At 36.8% G+C, this 20,481-nt stretch overlaps 1 protein-coding gene across 2 annotated transcripts in view; it reads right to left on the reverse strand.

Annotated features, from left to right (window-relative positions):
- Positions 1 to 1,837: 1,837 nt before the first annotated feature.
- The window catches only part of LOC126335168 (cryptochrome-1), a 109,000-nt gene continuing 90,356 nt past the window's right edge, over positions 1,838 to 20,481 (reverse strand). For both annotated transcript variants that reach the window (XM_049998150.1, XM_049998149.1), the window contains exon 11: positions 1,838 to 11,186. In XM_049998150.1, coding sequence (XP_049854107.1) covers positions 11,061 to 11,186 — 126 coding nt within the window. In that variant the 3' untranslated portion in view covers positions 1,838 to 11,060. The remainder of the gene's footprint in view (positions 11,187 to 20,481) is intronic.

Here is a 20,481-nt window from a genome sequence, read left to right on the forward strand (position 1 = left end):
AATTTGGCAACTAAAATGAGTGCTTGCTGTTGTCTTTCTTAGTGACAATGTGAGTCATAAATACTTTGAAATTTGATATTCCATCTGTATTTAACGTAACATGGTTAAAATGAAATCTTTAATTGCAGTATTATGTATGACTTTCGAAAACTGATTCTCTTATGAAAAGGTAAACACAAAGGAAACAACACTGGTGATAAGAAAATGTTTAAGTGCTTACATTTATTAAACAGTAAATGGAATTTTATTTTGAAATTCTTGTTATAGATCAGATCACATAACAATGTTACACTTAGAATAGAATTTTTCAAATATATGTGGTTTCTGAAGACAATCAGAAAATATTCTTCACATTAACCTTTTAATGCCTGAATAAATTTCTAGATGAAAAATAAAAGTCAAACATTGTGGTGCTTTAGAGGTACCAGAAACACTCAGGAGACTGCAGCACTTGTCAGAAGCATTGATAGCTTCATGAAGAATCAGCATCTACTGGCATTGGCATTCAAAAACAGTTAACTTTCCAGTTATTAGCACAGCACTTGTATGATATGAAATAGTGATACTCAGCATTACGGGGTTAAATGAATTTTCTGTCAGAACATGACAGAAAAATTACATAGGAAACACATTCTTGATGTTCTGGAATTTCATCAGGTGATCAAATAAACAATATTTTACTGAACACTTGGAAAATGTTTTCTATTTAAAATAGTTTAGCAGACTTACAGTTTGCATGATGTCAAACAATTTTCATCACTATTCTTAGTCCATAAACTACAAAACCAAAACTTCACAAAAATATCAACACCTAATATTTCTAATATTATTAGTCAAAGTAACAACACATTTAGCAGAAAACAGATATTGCAATAATTAATTATGGCTATGCTCACCGTACATGAAAATATGTGAAAATTGTGGCCAAACACACAATATTAATTAAAAATATGTAATGTATTTTATACTTTTTCAATCACAGTTTTCATCCACTTAGATATTATCATATGTACAATGAGATTCTGGTAAACTGCACCACATCAGTTTCAGGATGAGATTCTTGGAGAGCTTCACAGCAAACACTGCTCCAAGAAGTAGCCTCAGCAATGAGGCCAAATGTTGCGAATAAATAGTTTGCCCTAAAAACTGAGGCAATGCAATTACCCAAAAGTTTGAAAGTGTCTGCACATTCCACACTTTCTTCTCTATGTGGGTGTAGCCTGTTGACCTGTCTTGGGCCTTCAAGGCTTGTACAAGGAGTTCATTATGGGTGTAACCTTACTGTAAAGTGCTACTGACTTTTGATAAAGCCTGAAGACAATCTATTGCTGTTGTCTACTTCTCTCTCAGAAATTAAACAGTTGACTGGGCAGACAATGAAATATAAATGTTTTTATTTGTCTTCCAAATAAGTATGAAAATATAAAGGTCAACTAGCTGATTGCTGAGTCGAGCTCTGCATCATCTCTGAAGTTGGAAAAGAAGTTTTCCCGTGGTAACCAAACTAATTATGGTGATGGTGAAACCAATTAACACACAAGTGGACTGCATTCGGAGGAATACTGCCAAGAAGCAGTTATGTGATATCACATGAACTGCTCATAAGGAAAAGCTTTTGTATCATATGGCTGAACATTAATTTTGATTCAAACATCTCATTCTTAATGAGACAGGTAATAGAGATAGAAGAACTATAGCCAAATGGCATGAATAACATCAAAGAAAACATATGCACTATAACTAAGGGTCACAAGAATTTTTGCAAGAAAGCTCTGATCATTTCTTTTTGTTATGGCACAGAAGTGTGAGGGAATTAAGCCTTCAGTTCTGAGATTCTCCATCCTGAGCCCACCAAAATATAGTGTTGAATGAGGCCAACAAACTGATATGCATTAAAGGGAGTTAGGGAAAATATATCAGTGACTACACCTAATTACATCAATCTCGTATAAATACAGTCTGAAAAGTTTTCTGAAGGGCACTCTGTTTGTTATGTTGACCTAATGGCACTGTCTTAACATGGAGTGTGGGAATTGAGATTTCTTTAAACTCTGGTATTGTTACATGCTGTGGTCATAATATTTCTCAGTAGAATGGGAGTTATATTGCATGTGTTGACACTAATAGTAAATTTATTTGGTTGGTGAGCAAAGCCTTTCACATTTATTTACGTTCACTAACAAAATTGTTTCTCCAGAAAAATATTACACTTTTACTGAGAAGATGAGGCAAATACAACTTGAATGTTACATTTTATACAATTCTCTTATGCAGTATACTCATTACAATCACAAAGTCATGATAATACTTAACATATTGGAGTTACATGATGAAACTCTAAACTATCTATTTTCAGTCTCAATTAAAGCTTTGCAGTGCTAAAATATAAATGACACACTCTGGATTTAAGCAAAATTATGGGAATTTTTACAATAAAGATGAAAAAAGGGACTGGAATGCAACAAAAATCACACAAGAGAATCAAAATTATATTGTATCAGCAGCAATGGGTCATTTTCTAATTACCACTGCAAGTCTGCATAATGTGTAAACATTTTTGTGTGATTTTTCTACATGTTAAAAATAGAACAATTTTAAATCTACCAATAATAAAGTCATAAAACAGGTAATATAAAAAACATTGATCAACACAATTTTTTTACTTTATTAAAAAATTAAAGACTTGTACTTTCCTTAGAGCACAGAACTGCCAGTCACATTGTTTTCTCTAATGAGATACATGAATAAACTCAAATCACACAAACTGTTGTCAAGCATGTTTTACACGACAAATATGTATCTATGTGTGTCACAGGAACAACATTAAATTTGTTAAAAATCCTCTAACAAACAATTAACACTAATACTACATTTGATACCCTATACACAGCCCATCTGATGACATCAAACAAGAAATATTATCACAGCCTGTAACTCGATCATTATCATTTAATTAAATCTGATATAATAATATATATTTTATCTGTGATTAATTTGAATAGAAATCATTAATGCAGAAAAAGAAAACGATCTGTCTAACATCTGCTGAAACTGGGACAAAATGGGCATGACTGATAAGGCATACTAAGAGTTACAAATATTAAAGCTTGAGATTTTGGAATGAACAGTTTCTTTGTCAGGAAAAAGGGGATGCCTCATGTGCAAGAACTGCATAACCTGAGAATGCAATCTGCCTGACACTGTAATTTATGGGGCTGAAGAGCTGGGAGAAAGTCATAGAAGCACAGCAGAGTGTGGTGAGGAGACCACACACAGTGCATCTGGAAGCCTTCAGGTGGCACACAAATAATAAATTTTTAATGCAGCAGGCACATATCAGGACTGTTTGCCCTCTACGTCTCGGCGTAACAGAGTGCTCAATGATTATATCATATTAATTTTCCACTTGACTGTGTTTGTTGTATACTTTAGTTGCAGTCAATTTTGAAGCTTTTTCCTGTTTCATCTCCAGGCATTTTGGTGCAGCTATCAAAATAGTATACACCTGGAAGTATATCCTGTTGTTGTACCACAGCATTAAATGCCTGAATATGAAGCAATAGTAGGTTTTGAAATCTACTGCAAATCAAGTACAGCAAATGCAGTTAAGAGGAAAATTAATAATAAAATTACCTTCATACATCACAGCAAAGCACTCCACAGATGATGTGTCCAATATTCAACAACAGGGAAAAGCAAGTTAGCCAATAGTTCTTCTCAGCATAGACCAATTTCATACTGCCAGGAGGCTTCTTGACAAAATGGGTCACTGTTTTCTATGGAATGTGGATAAGAAAGAGTCACCGTTACTGGGCAGCACCTTGGATTTCGACACCATGTGTGGCAGATGACATTGTGACCACATATACAAGGTAGGTATTCATCATTTACAGAGTAGTAGCTGCGTGCGAAAGAGTCGGTTTAGAGGGACTCAGTGTTGATCAAGCCTCAACCCTGGACTTGAATCCTGCTCTTGTTGTGCTACTCAATATTTAGCTATCCATACCTCCTCAGAACTGATTTTGTCTCTGATCTGCAGTTAGATCCTGTAGCTTCATAGTGTTCAACCAGACAAACGTTAAAGCAGTTCAGGTGACATTTATTGTTGTTTGTACTTTCCTCAGGAGTTTATTAGATTTTTTAAAAAAAAAAAAAAAAAAAAAAAATTATCTAGCACCGCTTTGCAGCTAGCTAAACCATACCTCCTCAATAAGTGTCAAGCAACATCTAGACAATTTACTGGATGCGACAGAGGACATGAAAAACATGAAAATATGAAACATTCCAATGGCACAGTTAAAGAGTACAAATCAAGCAAGTACAGGAGGTTCAGAATCAGTAGCCTTTTTTGTTCTTATTAAACATGTCCCATTTATCCCAATTTTTGGCCACAGCTCATTTTGATTATCTATGTGTTCATACACAGATCAAATAATATTAAGTTACATTTATTAATGGTAATTTTAATGCTTAAAATATTTCCACACTATAGTAATTATACAAACTGAAATGACTTCAAACAACGGTTAAAAGAAAGCACATTAGCAGAGTGGTTGCCCACTGAGCTAGTAAAAATACTTGCTGAATGCTTTGAAAAATACTTACTCTTACAGCTTTAACAATTAAGTATGCAACATGTTATATTTATCTTCACAATTTCAACTAAAGAATTAGTCCATACTGCTACTCACTTATGTAGCCAAGCCCGATGTAATGGTGATACTTAATTAACAGTACATACAAAAATAAATCTTCACTATCCTGACAAAATGTTGGACCTCCAACTGTTGGTCCTCATATATAAACAAATATATCACCCTGAAGTCTGCTAAAAAATTAAATGCATTTTCAGTCTACTGTTTTAGTCAAATGTAACATGAGAATTATATTAAAAATACAGCTTATTTTTCATACTCAAATGCTTGATCAAAAATAAAGATGCACTGTTATGTCTTTTTATTTCCTTTTGATTTGTCAAATTTTAAAAAATAAATCTGTTTCCTTCGCTTTCTTGAGGAACATTTCTTTCGTATATAGTACATGTAATCTGTACAAAACAGGTCCTCTTTACTATGGGATGGCCACTTTCATAGATGAAAACTTTGAAAATAATAATAACACTGCAAAATCATGAAAAATATTCTTGGCCCCCACTTAATGGAAGACGGCTACAGGTAAAATCCCACAAAACAAAAAATTTGTCCAGCCTTGTGGCAGACATTCGAAAAGGAAGATTAAAACACCTAGTAACAAGACTTACCCACAAAATCATAATCAAACAATAGAAAATCCAGTTTGGAATGTCAACAGTACAAGATAAAGACAGATTGCTATTTGCCATAAAGATGACACATTAAGTTGCAAACAGGAACAATGGCACTGTGGTCTGAGCTGCCAGAGATGGCAGTCATGTGTGCGTGAAGTGTGCTTGCTTGCATGAATGATTGTGTTTGTTTCCTTTTCTGAGGAAATCTTGGCCAAAAGCTAAAGTGTAAGTGTCTTTTTGTTGTTATTGTCTGCAACTTAACATGTCATATTTGCAGTAAGCAGCAAGCTAACTTTTCCTTATATTGTCCCCAAAACCAGAACAAACAAGGGATGACTGAAAACTACATCCTGGAGTCAAATCAGAAAAGATGTAGAAAGAGCACAGATAAATTCCTCAAGATTTTAAGTAGAAATTCTTATACATAAAAAAGTGGCATTTGGGAAGTGCATTTGGAGAACATGCAAAGAATGTATGAATAAAGTGGACTGAAGAAAAAAAAGAGAATGCATGGATAAAAAAAGAAAGAAAGGAGCAGACAGGAAACTCAGACTATTGAATCCTACAGCTATGCATGATCTGATAGGGTCTAATAACAATAATAAAGGTAAAGTCTGTGGCGCAAGCCCATAACTGTGCTACTGGACAGACTGCAGGTACAGTTTAGCCTTTATTTGCTGCGGCACTAAGAGGGGTCAGGTGACAAATGCAGCATCATTGGAGCATTTTACCACTGAGAAGGATCCCTGGTACTCATTTGATAGTAACTGAGTGGACCTGGCACCATCCAGAGGGTCAGGAATGAGGAAAAATCCACACCCTTACCCAGGACTGAACTGAGGATCTTCAGGGCCAGAGTCTAGTACTCTACCTGTTAGACCACAATAATTTCAATAATAATAAGCTAAGTGTTAATTTCTGCTTTTTCTTACACACAGAGAATATTGTTAAGTTATTGACAGACTTTTGCAAGAGGGAACAAACACCTAGGAGCAGTTAGGAGGGAGCTCTCATACAAGTAAGCAGTTTAAATGAAAGGATTGGTAATTACAAAAGCTATAATTTTTCAAGAGGTCAAAACTAACACTTCTGTTTCTCATGATGATATAGTTGCTTGAAAATGGATGAAAAGCTTATTTTTAATACCAATTGTATCCTGGCCTAAAGTATCATGGTTTGGTGTTCATTTTACAAGATTCCTCCTAAGAAACACATAACTTAGTGAAGAAAAAGATTCAGCATGATTACAAAGCTCTTTCCAAATGAAACAACATACAGCTGAGGTGTTGAGCCGTTAAAAAATACATAAACAGGTTGAAAACATTGTTGAGCATTCAAATAATATCCTTCTTCAGACTGAACTAAATTGCCCCCCCCCCCCCTTTCCCCCGTACACACACACACACACACACACACACACACACACACACACACACACACAATCCTGTCAACATCAAGGTCATTAGGGAGGAGCACAACCTGGGATCGTTTCAAGGAAGGAGAAGTAAAGTGGCTGTGCCCTTTCAAAGGAATCATCCCAGCATTTGCCTGGAATAACTTAAGGAAATCTTGGAAAACCTAAATCAGGTTGTTCAGATGCAGATTTGAACTATCATCTTCCTGAATGTGACTCCACTGTGCTAACCACTGTACCCCCTCATTTCGTCGGTCATGCACGTGCACCCTCACACACACACACACACACACACACACACACACACATGCACGCAGAGAGAGAGAGAGAGAGAGAGAGAGAGAGAGAGAGAGAGAGAGAGAGAGAGCACTTAAGTAACTGGGATTGCACAGTAAGAGTATCTTGTGGAGGAATTTGACAGCATATCAGGAACAGGCTGTGGGGTTAGGACTTGATTAGGGATAGGGATGATTTTCTGAGTTCACACTGACAGATGGAGTACAGATTCATTAAAAATAGAATGTATCTATAAGGAGAGAAGAAAAGAAATGATATGGGTGTGAACACAATACAGGAACACTCCAGATTAAACTGGAAAGAACATGCTAAAAGGAAAAGCAATGAAATAAACATGGGGAATAGAAAAATAAATACATGAAAAGCCCGTAAAAGGTTTGAAGGGGTAAGCAATGGCAACATAAACAGAAACTATACAGTAGGCTGTAGGATAGTTCCATAGAATGAGAATATTTCATGTATGATTTAGGACTGCCGTGCAGGGAAAGGTGAGGAAAATAATGAGCAGGAGAAAGGTGGATAGATCAGGGGATGACACACAATTATTTGATGATTAAATACTATTAAAAGATATCCAATTGTCAGGACAATGTAGCCATGCTTGTGCATGTTTATATTACTGTGCCTGAAGACTGCTGAATATCTCAGCTATATGGTGAATAGTTGCCTTTACTCCGTCCATAATTTATATTCTGCCCAGGACATTCCAACACCATTTGGAAAGAAAAGAAGTAAAATGACTTCATCATCAATGCAAGAGTCAACAGAACAAAAACATTTCACTGCTGTATTTCTGAATTATTTTATTGATGGTGGAGTACTCAGCTGCCATTACTGAGGAGAAAAAGAGTGCCGGCTGGGAGATATTATTAATACTTTAATTTATCATAGTTACATATAAATTAAATAAAATATGACCCACACTAAACATAGATGAAACAGCCAAAATTGACAAGTAATCAAATGTGACAGCTGACAGCAACAACAGAAAGTGCTTGATTAATCTCAGCATTTTAAGCCACTTCTCTGGAAGTATATGTGGGAACAGGGAAGATACAAATAATAATGTGTCATCAAGCACCAAACAGAAAACTGTATTCATTTATGTGATATTTTTTGCAAATTTTTGTTTGTTACATCTCCTTTCTAATTTTTAAAAAAAGTTATCATTGTTTCAATCACAACTTTCACATGTGCCCACTAAATCCTCATTTTCAAGGACAACATAGTGGCTGGCATTGTCAGTCCAGTCTGCTTCTCTGTCATTTGAGATCATTGGAAATGCCAAGAGCCTTTAACAGATAGTTGTAAAATGAACAATGTAATTTCACTAAAAATTCTCAGATACATTTTTGATTCATACAGAATTGATTTGGTCCCATGTTATGGCTTTTTTTAGGATATACTAGGAGAGTTTTTTTAGACTGTGAAATTATGCACAGAAAAAAAGACAGGTCACTAGTCAGTAAGGAGCTGAAGTTGTGACCAGTAAAGAGGGACTCTTAACAGAACAAGAGGTAATGGCACAGTAAGAACACTTTACACATTTTTCTATTTTTCAAATTCATCATTTTTTCCCTTCTCATCTGTAACAGACCACTTCAGCTTCATTCACATTATTCACAGTTCATTTTTAAACTGGATGTTGACCTATTGTTCTACAGCAATTAAAAACCAAACACTGATTTTGCAATTTGTCTTGAAATGAACTAACAAAAACAGCATACTGTGTTTTTCTGTGAAAGAAGACATCAAGAGATCTCTGCCTCACAATCTACACAGCAAAAGACAAACTAACTGTAGAGAATCCCACAATATATTTTGGTGTTTACATAATCTCCATTCAAACACTTTTCTTTTTCATCTGCTAAATATTTTTAGTCTTTGCTATATACATGAAAACTACTTATACCATCAGCTCATGTGAACATTATGTGAAGATATGGAGAACTGCATTAAGTTGTTTCTTTAGCTTTTAACAACAGTGATGTGTATGCAGCATATTAACCACCACATAACACACTCAATCTTTGTTACCAACAATTTCCATATAATTAAGCAGCATAACATCATGAAAGCAGTTTATTTTAATTGACAGTACTCCATAGAAATCCAATTAACTATTTGGTTTCTAGTTTTAATTGCTCTATGTCTCTTTCTTAGACATTTTTACAACTACTAATTTCATTGTGACTAAGTTTAGCACATCAACTAAGAACATAATGACATCTAAACATACAAGGAGCAGTGATTATGTTATTAACAAAATACATGGAAACACACCTGTCAGACATGTAGAGTATTTGAGTTTTTACCCCTATCTAATAGATGGTATCCAATAATGTACTACATTAGTAATTGAAACATTTTTCTACAAATCCATGTAACTATGTCTGTAACATTTACTATTTAGCATTTATGACTTCTACCTTTTTTATGAAATGGTATTCTAAATGTCATGATGATTAATATCAGTACACATATTTATAGGCTTTGATGTTTTGTTCTCTTTTCCGCAACTTTATCAATGACTCAATACTTCAGCTAACACAAGAGTAGTCACCTTCATTCCTAAATTATTTACATTGTGTCAGAACTTGCCTTACATATATAAATGGGATAATATTTAATAAATGTCATCCACAAGGATAATATCATGAGAGATTACATGAATCCTGCAGTAAATATCAAATTTTGGATTTTTAGCTATGATTTTCTTTTAAAGGAACTACTAAAAAAGGCAACTGAGAAAGAAATATGTGCAAGAATGATACAAGTAAGAGAGGAAACACAAAATCCTGTATGAGGAGAAACAAGAGATATTGTTTGTATTTCTTGTAAGGATATGAAAGTAATACAAAAAGTAAGGAGTATTTCATCACAGACCCTTAGCTCCAGTTAAGTTTTTACCGTTCCTTTGTTTTTCATGCTAAGTTAAGTGTAGAACCATGTGTAGTGCTATTCATTCAATGGGTCTGTTCCTATAGTAAAGTGTCATCCACTGTGAAATGTTACTTGTGATTGGCTTTTATGCAGCTGGAAAATGTTAGATGCACTAGCATGTATAGCAGACTTGATGTTGTATTTCACAGTACTGCAGACTTGTTACTGTTTATGGTGACGTTGTTAGTGCTTGATGATTAAAAACAGGTGAACAGATGTCAATGATAAGCAGAAATGGTATTATCAACTGTCATTTTGGACTGACAAGGAACAGGTGAACCGCAGCAGTAAAAGAATAAATGACTTCATGAATAATGCACATAATCATTGTTCAGCACGTACAGATTTGTGTGTGAATTTCTAAGAACAGATCAATATCTACCAATTTTTGTACTTTGAATGACCAAGCAAGTGCGTATTATCTGAAGGAATTGCTTAGATGGTGTTGGCAAAAGTGTGAATGTTCAGGGTGTTTATATGGAGTGGCACATAAAAGTACATAAAGTTGTGCTTGGCCTGTTTTTGCAGTGTTAATACACTTATATGATGAAATATTCTTCAATTATTAAATGACCCTTAGTGTTAGTTAATAATGAAGATATATACAGCTGTCCACTAAATGTGAAGCTGGCTTACAGACCAAAAACATTTAGTAATAATATATTAAATCCTCCTCCAGACAAACAGCTACTTTCCAAGGACATCCCCTAGATCATAGCTTTCAAGCAACTTTGGTGTAACAGTTAAACTCAAAACAAGTAAATAAGTACATAATATGATTCAGCCCAGTTCTCTCTCACTGATCAGTATTTCTACTTTTTTTTTACACCTTCTCGTGTTTGCGAATCTTATAAATTATTTAATACCACTGATTATATATTGACAAAACTGTGGAATCACTACAAAAAAACTTTGAATAAACAGTAACAACTCTGCATTCAACTGTCAATGACAAAAGGATGTGTTCATACTGGACAGAACAGATAATGTGCATCTTTACTTAATTTAACTTACAGCAATGACCACTTGGTTCTGAAGCTATTTCTACATACACATACAAAGGAAATTCTGCCGAGGAACAATGGTACTTTAAGATGCTAAGGAGATTTTTAATTAACATTTCCTTACAGTAAAAGTTTACTAAGCATGCAGTACATGTTCCATGCAGCTTTCTGGCAACCACATGAACTGCCTGGTCTCCTCCTCATTAGATGGGCAACAATGTGGAGGAGCTTTCATCAGCATGTCTCGGACTTGCTGCATGTACTAAAATTTAAAGAGAGAACAGTAAATATTAATGGACATTAAGTCCCTGCAAAAACACAATAATAAAGATTGTCAAAACTGAACTGAATTTTATTTGATCCTGTATGATTACATTGTGTATTGATACTGTATGACTACATTGTGTACATTAAATTTTTGTGTACTACGGGACACTTTTTATGAATAAAACCATCTATGTCATGTAATAAATTTCTTTATTTACTATGCCATTTCAGTTACTGCCATCACAGATATCTGCAGTCAATATTAAATGAACAAAAAGAGCAATAGGCATTTTTTATAATCCAGCTACTAAAGCTCATTCATCAAAAAGAGTAGGACTTGAAAAACAGCCTTCAGTTTCAGTGTTAAAAACCCATGCATAATCTGAGTATCAACTAACAAACTGGGTCAAAAAATTACAAATAGATGTAAGTTCCATCCAGCAGGTGAACCCAGTGTGTTGGATGTTGTCTTCAAATTTTACTTTCTTTTCTTTATTTTTCCACCTCGATGATTATAGCAGCTCCATCTTGCAGAAGAACCAGTAGCCTGCTCCCTGAGGTAGATAACTTGGCATGCAGGCATCAGGAGGTCTGCACATGTCACACTAGCAATCCTCAAAAAATATCAAAAAACCTGTTACGGCTAAATTAACTCTCTGTTCAAAACTGTTTGCAGAGCTCTGTTTCTGTGGGTAAAAATTTCTAGGTTCTCCAGTACATTCTAGGCATGTCCCTTTAGGGCTCTGTGCAACATTCCCATGCTTTCAATTAAGTTAGGTCTCGTAGTTGAAAGCATGGAAGTGTTGCACGGATCCCCAAAGTATGTGCCTTAAGCTTACTGAAGGACCTAGATATTTTTACCCACTAAACAGAGCTCCATAAACAATCTAGAATGAAGAGTGAATTTAGATATAACTGGATTCTTTGACTTTTTCAAGAGTTGTTAGTGAGATGTGGGCTAACTGTCGTGCTCTACTGCTGATGTCTGGGCCAAACCTAATCTCACACTGAAATTAAAACTGCAAATGGACCACTTGCATAGTGCATACTTATGAAATGATTGGCTACAGCTCTGCACAAGGAACTTGTCGTCTGTTCCTGGAACAACACAGGAAAAATGGAAAACCTAAGTCTGCTAGGGATCCAACTTCACACTGGCAGAATAATAGATGAAACACTGCACACAAGTTAACTGTCCACTGTATTTCAGAGATAAAGACTAACAAAAATGCTACTATCCAAAAGCAGCTTATTTTATGACCTCATAGTTATATGTATCCACAAAACAAAGAAAAATATATAGTATATGCGATGATAGGAAAATGCATATATCAGAAGCAACGTTTATATCATGGAAATACTACTTTCAGACAACTTGTAACAATTGAAAGAAAGTGCTGTTTCACAACTGTTCAGTGCCTGAGAACAAAAACAATAAAAACATGATGCCATGTTAGCTACAGCTGAGTTTAAGATGCACAAAACTACTACCTGCATCAAGAATATGCACAAGTGAATAGCCATCAGTAATTTTCTCAAAAAGGAAGTATGATTGGGACACATAATTTCTTAGACCTTCCAAGTGATTCACTGTTATCCGCCAGCGTTCCATATCTTTTCAACATGATATTTCGACGTCATAACTCATTGTCTTCACCAGGCGCTTCATGAGACTGGTTGGCAAGGTGACTAGGTTCCATAAGAACAGTTGACAGAAGATCTAAGGAACGCCAAACCCATACCAAGCTACGATAGGCCACTAAATCAGCAATAGCAAAACATTGTCTGGAACTTGAACACACCATGAATTATGAAAAAAATCAGGATCCTGTCTCAAACCCCCAGATTAATAAATCTATTCAAATCAAGATGGCAGAGAACCTGAACAACTGGGAAGCATGCCATATCAGTACAGTGTGGAATCCAGCTTTGGTACTACTATAAAAACAACGGAAGAAATTTCCCTTCACCTATAATGGACCTCAGATGACCAGGGGCAATATTAATGAGATCAAACCTCTTAGGGAGCACCAGGCAGCGACTAGCTCATCAGGAGACAGCCACAGAGGTCACAGACAAGTTTGGGAACAACATCAACCACCTGACACCTCAGGCACCACACAACCTGCGAGCAGACATAGGATAAATCGACACAGTTGCTGCAGCACGCATGGACATAATATGCAGCTCCTACAGCAGCCCGATGCTGCAGGAAATGCATCTTGCAGGCGCAGGGCAGGAAAATGACGCAGTGAAGCGAGAAAGCCGCAATGGTCACAAACAGCATAATAAATGTCTACTGCATTATGATTGTGCTAGGAATGCACCTGGTGAGCATGGACCTAATATGGAACACAACTGGATGGCTGGCACAGGGGAAAACAGCCACAACAGGCATGGACATAAGACAAAATGCCTTAAAATGGATATCACTGCCACAAATGACCATAGCGGGTGCAGAAGGCACAGTGAGCACCAGACACAGTCCTTGCATTGATATAGGACCCGATCAATGTGTGAACGAGTCTCAGGACACCTGATGAAGACGTTGAGTTATAACGTTTAACTATCATGTTGGAATGACTCTGAGCACTGGCAGTACACCTGATCCTACAAGATGACAATGAATTGCCAGGAAAGTCAAGGAAAATATAACTCAAGACCCTATGGGGATGAAATGTGCAAGAAGATGAAGCTACAGGGCACACTACAACAGTGCAAAGAGGCTGATGAGCTCACTCCACTTTCTATTCAGATGCAGAGAAAGAGACATCAGGCCTGTATTGCCAAAATTAAACATCATATCACATCTAAGGCGGCTAATAGGATTAAGCATTGTGCCAGTATGGTTCTGGTAAGGGAATGGATCCATGATATGCGGCATAGAGTCTATGTCACTTCCAGGGAGCTACTACATCTACATCTGGACTAGGAAAACAACTTACCACCGGAGGACTTGGGCAGGATGGACTGTATGTCACGGTCACTGGCAGCATGCATCAAATACAACACTACAGATTGACAATTGGCAAAATTTGAATGCATAAATAAGTGTAACAAATACAATACCCGCAAGACGGCAAATCTAAGTACTTGGAAAGAGTCTCAACTTTGCAGACCCTCCTATCAGTTTCCAGCTTCAACAGCTCTGTGAAGCAAGTGTTTAGTGCACTAACATTAATTGTTACAAAATATATTCGGATAGAGACATGCAGGGCACTAACCAGAGACAGGATGCCCAAAACAAACATTCCAGAGGTGAGAGGATGGTCCTCAAGAGTTGCAAGAAGATGAAAGCTCAGTGGTTTTACCCTTGGAAAAGGGGAACTCTGTCATACAGCTGAAGACAGATCTTGACTAGATGTGTCAACTTTTACAGGGACCTGCATACAGTCCATTAGAAAATGACCCCATGAACAGAATGGACAGAAAAACTCAGGCTCTGCTTAAAGAAACAAGACTGTTTGAGAAAATCGTCAAGCACCTAAAAGCTAAGACACCGGTACCACCCATACTATATGGCACCCACACTATATGGATTACCCAAGGGCCACAAATATGGTTTATGGCTTTGTCTGATTATAAGCACTATCAATGCAGCCACATACCCTACAGCCACCCATCTTCAGATGATGTTAGCACTATATGAGTGAAAGTGCATCCATTACACCCTCAACTCCTCGGACTTTGTGAAACATCTCAAAAATATACACATCTTGAACACAGACATCATAGTCAGCTATGATGTTGTGTTTCTTTCCACCAGGGTATCAGTTCAGGACACACTCGATTTAATCAGTGAGAGGTTTGACAGAGATCTGCTTTATCTTTTCAAGCATATTTCAACATCAACTACTTCCAACATGGAGGCCAATTCTTGAGCAAACTGGAGGAGTGTCAATGGATAGCCCCTTATTTCTGGTCAGGGAAAATCTGTATATGGAAAAATTTGAGGATGAGGCACTCACTACTCCTGCCTACCAGCTGATGTGTTTCTTCAGATACGTTGATCATTCGTTCATCATCTGGCCACATGGCTGGAAAAGTATGGACGAGTTCCTGGTCCATATGAACTCAAGACATCACCATGGTACTAGCAAATGATGGTCAACTCCTGCTCCTGGATGTCTGGTGAAGTGGTAGGCAGACAGCATGTTAGGCTACAGTATGTATAGGAAACTGACACATACTGACTTATATCTAGAGGCCAACAGCTGTCATTACCAGCACAGAAAAATAGAGAGCTGAAACATTTGTACACCAAGCCAAAACACTGTCCAACCTAGACAGCTTGACAGCACAGTTAGAACATCACAGCAAGAGTTCACAATGGTTAATCAGGGAAGTCCAACAAGTGCTGTATCTCATCAGATGACCTGATACAACTGGAAAGGAACAAGACGAAGAGACTAGGAAGGTAGCTTTTTTGCTGTAAGCAGGGCCTATATCTGCTAAGATCAGCAAAATCCTGAAGAAACATTACATAAAAGTGTGTTCTGTAAACAAGATCAGGGTGATCCTCCGATTGGTCAAGAGCGATCTGGGGTTAGAAAACTTGTATCTACCATATACCATCAGAATGGGGTATGTCTTACATCGGTCAAACCACAAGAACAGTTGACATAAGATCTAAGAAACATGAAAGACATACCAGGCTATGATAGGCCACTAAATAAGCAATAGAAGAACATTGCCTGAAATTTGAATCCACCATGAATTACAAGAAAACCAGGATCCTGGCTCAAACTCTCAGATTTTGGGATAGGGTAACTCCATGTCAATTCAACCAATTTGCGAAAATGTTCCAGCTGGTAGTCTCAGAAAATGTGTCTAAGAACCATGAAAGACATACCAGGCTACGATAGGCCACTAAATCAGCAATAGAAGAACATTGCCTGAAATTTGAATCCACCATGAATTACAAGAAAACCAGGATCCTGGCTCAAACTCTCAGATTTTGGGATAGGGTCATTCCATGTCAATTCAACCAATTTGAGAAAATGTTCCAGCTGGTAGTCTCAAATTTGGCTGAAATTTTGCACACCAATGCTACCAAGTGTAGAACACTCATGTATAAAAATTTTAAGTTCCCCTGCCAATTAGTTCCAGAATTATGGCCTGTGAAAGAAGGTAGAGTGATCCGGAAATTACAACCTGCATCTGGCAATCTATCTTCAGACCCAACTTCAGGTCTTAATAATTTTGGAACTATTCCACACAATCCAGTGAAATTTTTACAAACCAGTAACATCCATTTAGAGAACACACTCCATGAATCAAAACACCAACAACATATTTCTAAGGGAAAACAAAAAAATCCAAAATGTGATTTAAAAAATGTAATATGTTAAAAGGTATATATTGTAGGTGCCCTCTATGTGAAATATAATTCACTCAAAGAAAGTATAAATCTTTTTCTGGTAAGCTTAATGTGGCCTAAACATACACAGAACTCATCTTGCCATATCAGTAACACAAACTGAGTTACATGCACATGAAAATACAAAAACTTGAAAAATTACCTGAAAAACATGGATTTTCTAAGTGTGGTAGCACAAAAGGGACAAGTGATATCCAAGCCAAATTTCAAATACTGCATAAGAAGACCATAATATAATATGTGGCAAAATTTCAATTTTTTTTTGCAAGGCATTTGTGTACAATAAAAGTTGACAGAGATGTATTTGGTTATGTTTCTTTTAACACGTTTTAGCAAGTAATAGGGACAGAATGAGTCATTGTTAGGCAGGAACAACAAACGAAACATGCAACAATTACAGGTTACTCATGTTTTTTAAGATTCTAGTTCAGACTGGTCAGTACTGTTGTGGAAAGTCAGTATGGAGGCAGAAGAGTGTACCAGTGGTGCTTTTGTTCAAACAAGTTGCAGTATTGGCAGAGCACAAGCATCTGAATGTCATAAAACAACATATGGAACAAAATGTGGCATTCGCTTTGTACTGTATGATCTGGATGAATCGGACCAAGATTTGTTGCTATGGAGATCCGGGATACACCCTGTGGGCAAAAGAAGTACAGTTCCAGGAAACTTTAGTGTTTGTTATCACCATATGAAAGTGTTTCTGGATAAGTATTCTTTCCTACAAAGAAGTTGTTTTGATCCATTTCAGATTCATAAGAAGACAGTGAAGTGTAGCTTCAGAGAATTTGATATAAAAACAGTATTGAAAGTGAATCAGTCCGTGGGACTTAACATGAAACCAGGACAAAAGTTATGTTCCATGTGTTTTACACTGCTAAAAAATGAAAAATATTCTGATAATTTACATGAAAGTGACGAAGAGTATCAGCCACCTACAACCACAGCCGATGAGCAAATTAAATACTTCAGTGACTGCTCTTGGTTTGTCTCCCACAAAGATGGGAAAAGAGACAGGCCCAGCTATGGTAGAAGAAAACTACAAGAAGCTCAAATGGAATTAAAACACAAAATAGCTGACATATTAATGGTGGAAGAGGAAGAACTATCTGCGCCAAAGGAACAGAAATTATGCCAGAAATGCTCTGATTTGGACAAAATGGTGTATGATTTGAGAGAAAAATGTGCCACATCCACACGCCAAAAAAAAGTAGCCATTCTTACCCTTGCACCTTCCAGCTGGTCTATTGACTACACTGCAAAGGAATTCAATGTTTCCACATATATGGTAAAGCGAGCTAGGAAAATAAAAGCAACCCAAGGAGTGCTTCCACAACTTCAGCAGGCTCAGGGTAAGCAACTGAGTTCAAAAATTAAGGTGCTAGTGTTGAAGTTTTATGAAAATAATGACCACAGTCAAATAATGCCTGGGAAAAAAAGACTATGTAATGGTGAAAATGGGAAATCTACGTGTCCAGATGCAAAAAAGACTGTTGCTATGCAACATATCAGAACTATATGTAGAATTCACGGAAAGTATCCCAATACCAAAGTAGGTTTATGGTCTTTTTGCAATCTTCGGCCAAAATGGGTTGTGCCTGTAAGTGCAAGGGGACACACAACGTTTGTGTATGTGAGACCCATCAAAAGCTGATGTTTGTTGCTATAAAGGATTCTGGCCCGGATTACAAAGGTGCAATGAAGTTGCTAGTGTGTGACATAAATTCCTACCAGTGCATGATACACAGGTGTGAAAAGTGTCCTGGTAAGGCAAATCTTGCAGAGCACATGAATAAAAAACTGTATGGTGAACTCCTTATGGATGACGATGAACTTGTTTGTAATAAACAATAGACACACCTGGATTGCACAAGTCTTGAAACAAAGCAAAGTACAGTGGAAGATTTTGTTGAAATGTGTTGTCAAAAAACGGACAAACTGACCACACACAGCTTCACAGCAACAGCACAATCGGCTTATCTCCAGTTTTGTAAGGATAATTTGAAACAAAATGAAATTATAGTAATACTAGACTTTTCTGGAAATTATGCATTTATAGTTCAAGATGCCATCCAAGGATATCATTACGCCAGCAGTCAATCAAGTCTCCAGCCATTTGCGATTTATTATAGAGGTGAATCAGGTGATGTGTCTGTCATGAACCTGTGCATTTTTAGTGACTGTTTAATTCACAATGCCACTGCAGTTCATGCCCACATTCGCACTGTCATGGCATATGTGAAAAACAAGCTGCCTCACATACATTTTGCGAAATACTTAAGTGATGGGGCAGCTAGTCAGTACAAAAACTGTAAAAATCTAAAAAATTTATGCATGCATTACCATGATTTTCATATTCACGCAGAATGAAATTTTTTCACAAGACATGGTAAAAATGTTTGTGATGGTATTGGTGCTACCATTAAGCACATGTCATCATGAGCTAGTCTGCAGCACCCTACAGAAGGTCACACTCTATCACCTCTTCAATTATTTACCTGGGTACAGAAAAATATCTCTGGAATACAATCATTCTATGTTTGAAAGATGAGATGAAATCACTCAAAGAGTTGCTAAAAAGCATACTAGAACACGTTAAAACTGTTGCAGACACAAGGAGCCACCATCACTTCTCTCCAGCGGACTCTGACAATGTGCAGATGAGCAGACTGTCCGGTTATAACTATAGGTTCACGCCCAACATATGTCTCCATGTGTGTCAGACTCAGGATTCAGAAGCAAAAGCAGCAACATACAACCAGGTTGCTATATTACTGCTGTTTATGATGACAAATGGTACTTAGGATGTGTTGCAGAGTGCTGTGAAACAGAAGGTGATGTATTTGTGAACTTCATAGCACCAGCAGGACCAGCAAGATCATTTCATTGGCCACGTTTGGCAGACAGGTGTTGGATTCCCTTTGAACATATTCTTATGACAGTACCAGCTCCTACCACAGTGTCAGGAAGACAGTACAATTTGCCACTCAATGTACAGAGTACAGTAGCTAAAGTGTGGGAGAACTTCTGTTTGAAGCACAATCGACTGGTTTTTAGCAGTTAAGGTGCAGTAAACATTAATAATAGGCTCTGTTAATCTGTCTATATGTTGTTGCTTAGTGATTAAACAGTTGTGGGAGAGGATAAGAAGAGGCAGAACAGTGTATGATATGTTTTTACAAAACTGTGTTGTGAAACAATGGCCACACCACCAAATACATCTGTCAACTTCCGTTGCACACAAATGTCTTGAAATAACATGCTGAAATTTTGAGATATTATCATCATGGTCTACTTATGCAGTGTGTGAAATTTGGCTTGGATACTACGTGTCCCTTTTGTGCTACCACACTTCGAAAATCCATGTTTTTCAGGTAATTTTTCAAATTTTTGTATTTTCATGTGCATGTAACTCAGTCTTTGTGACTGATATGGGCATGATGAGTTCTGTGTGTGTTTAGGCCACATTGAGCTTACCACAAAAAAATTTATACCCTTTCTGAGTGAATTATATTTTGCATAGAGGGTACCTACAATATGTACCTTTTAAAGTATTACATTTTTTAAATCTCATTTTGGAAATTTTTATTTTCCCTCAGAAATATGTTGTTGGTGTTTTGATTCATGGAGTGTGTTCTCTAAATGGATGTTACTGGTTTGTAAAAATTTCACTGGATTGTGTGGAATAGTTCCAAAGTTATTAAGATCTGAAGTTGGGTCTGGAGATAGATTGCCAGATGCGGGTTGCAATTTCTGGGTCACGCCGCCTTCTTTCACAAGTCATAATTCTGGAACTAATTGGCAGGGGAAACTAATACTTTGTACACAAGTGTTCCACACATGGTAGAATTAGTGTACTGAATTTCAGCCAAATCTGAGACTATGAGCTGGAGCCCCAGGTTGAACTAAC

Source organism: Schistocerca gregaria, chromosome 2 (genome assembly GCF_023897955.1).
Source record: "Schistocerca gregaria isolate iqSchGreg1 chromosome 2, iqSchGreg1.2, whole genome shotgun sequence".
Classification (NCBI taxonomy): domain Eukaryota; kingdom Metazoa; phylum Arthropoda; class Insecta; order Orthoptera; family Acrididae; genus Schistocerca; species Schistocerca gregaria.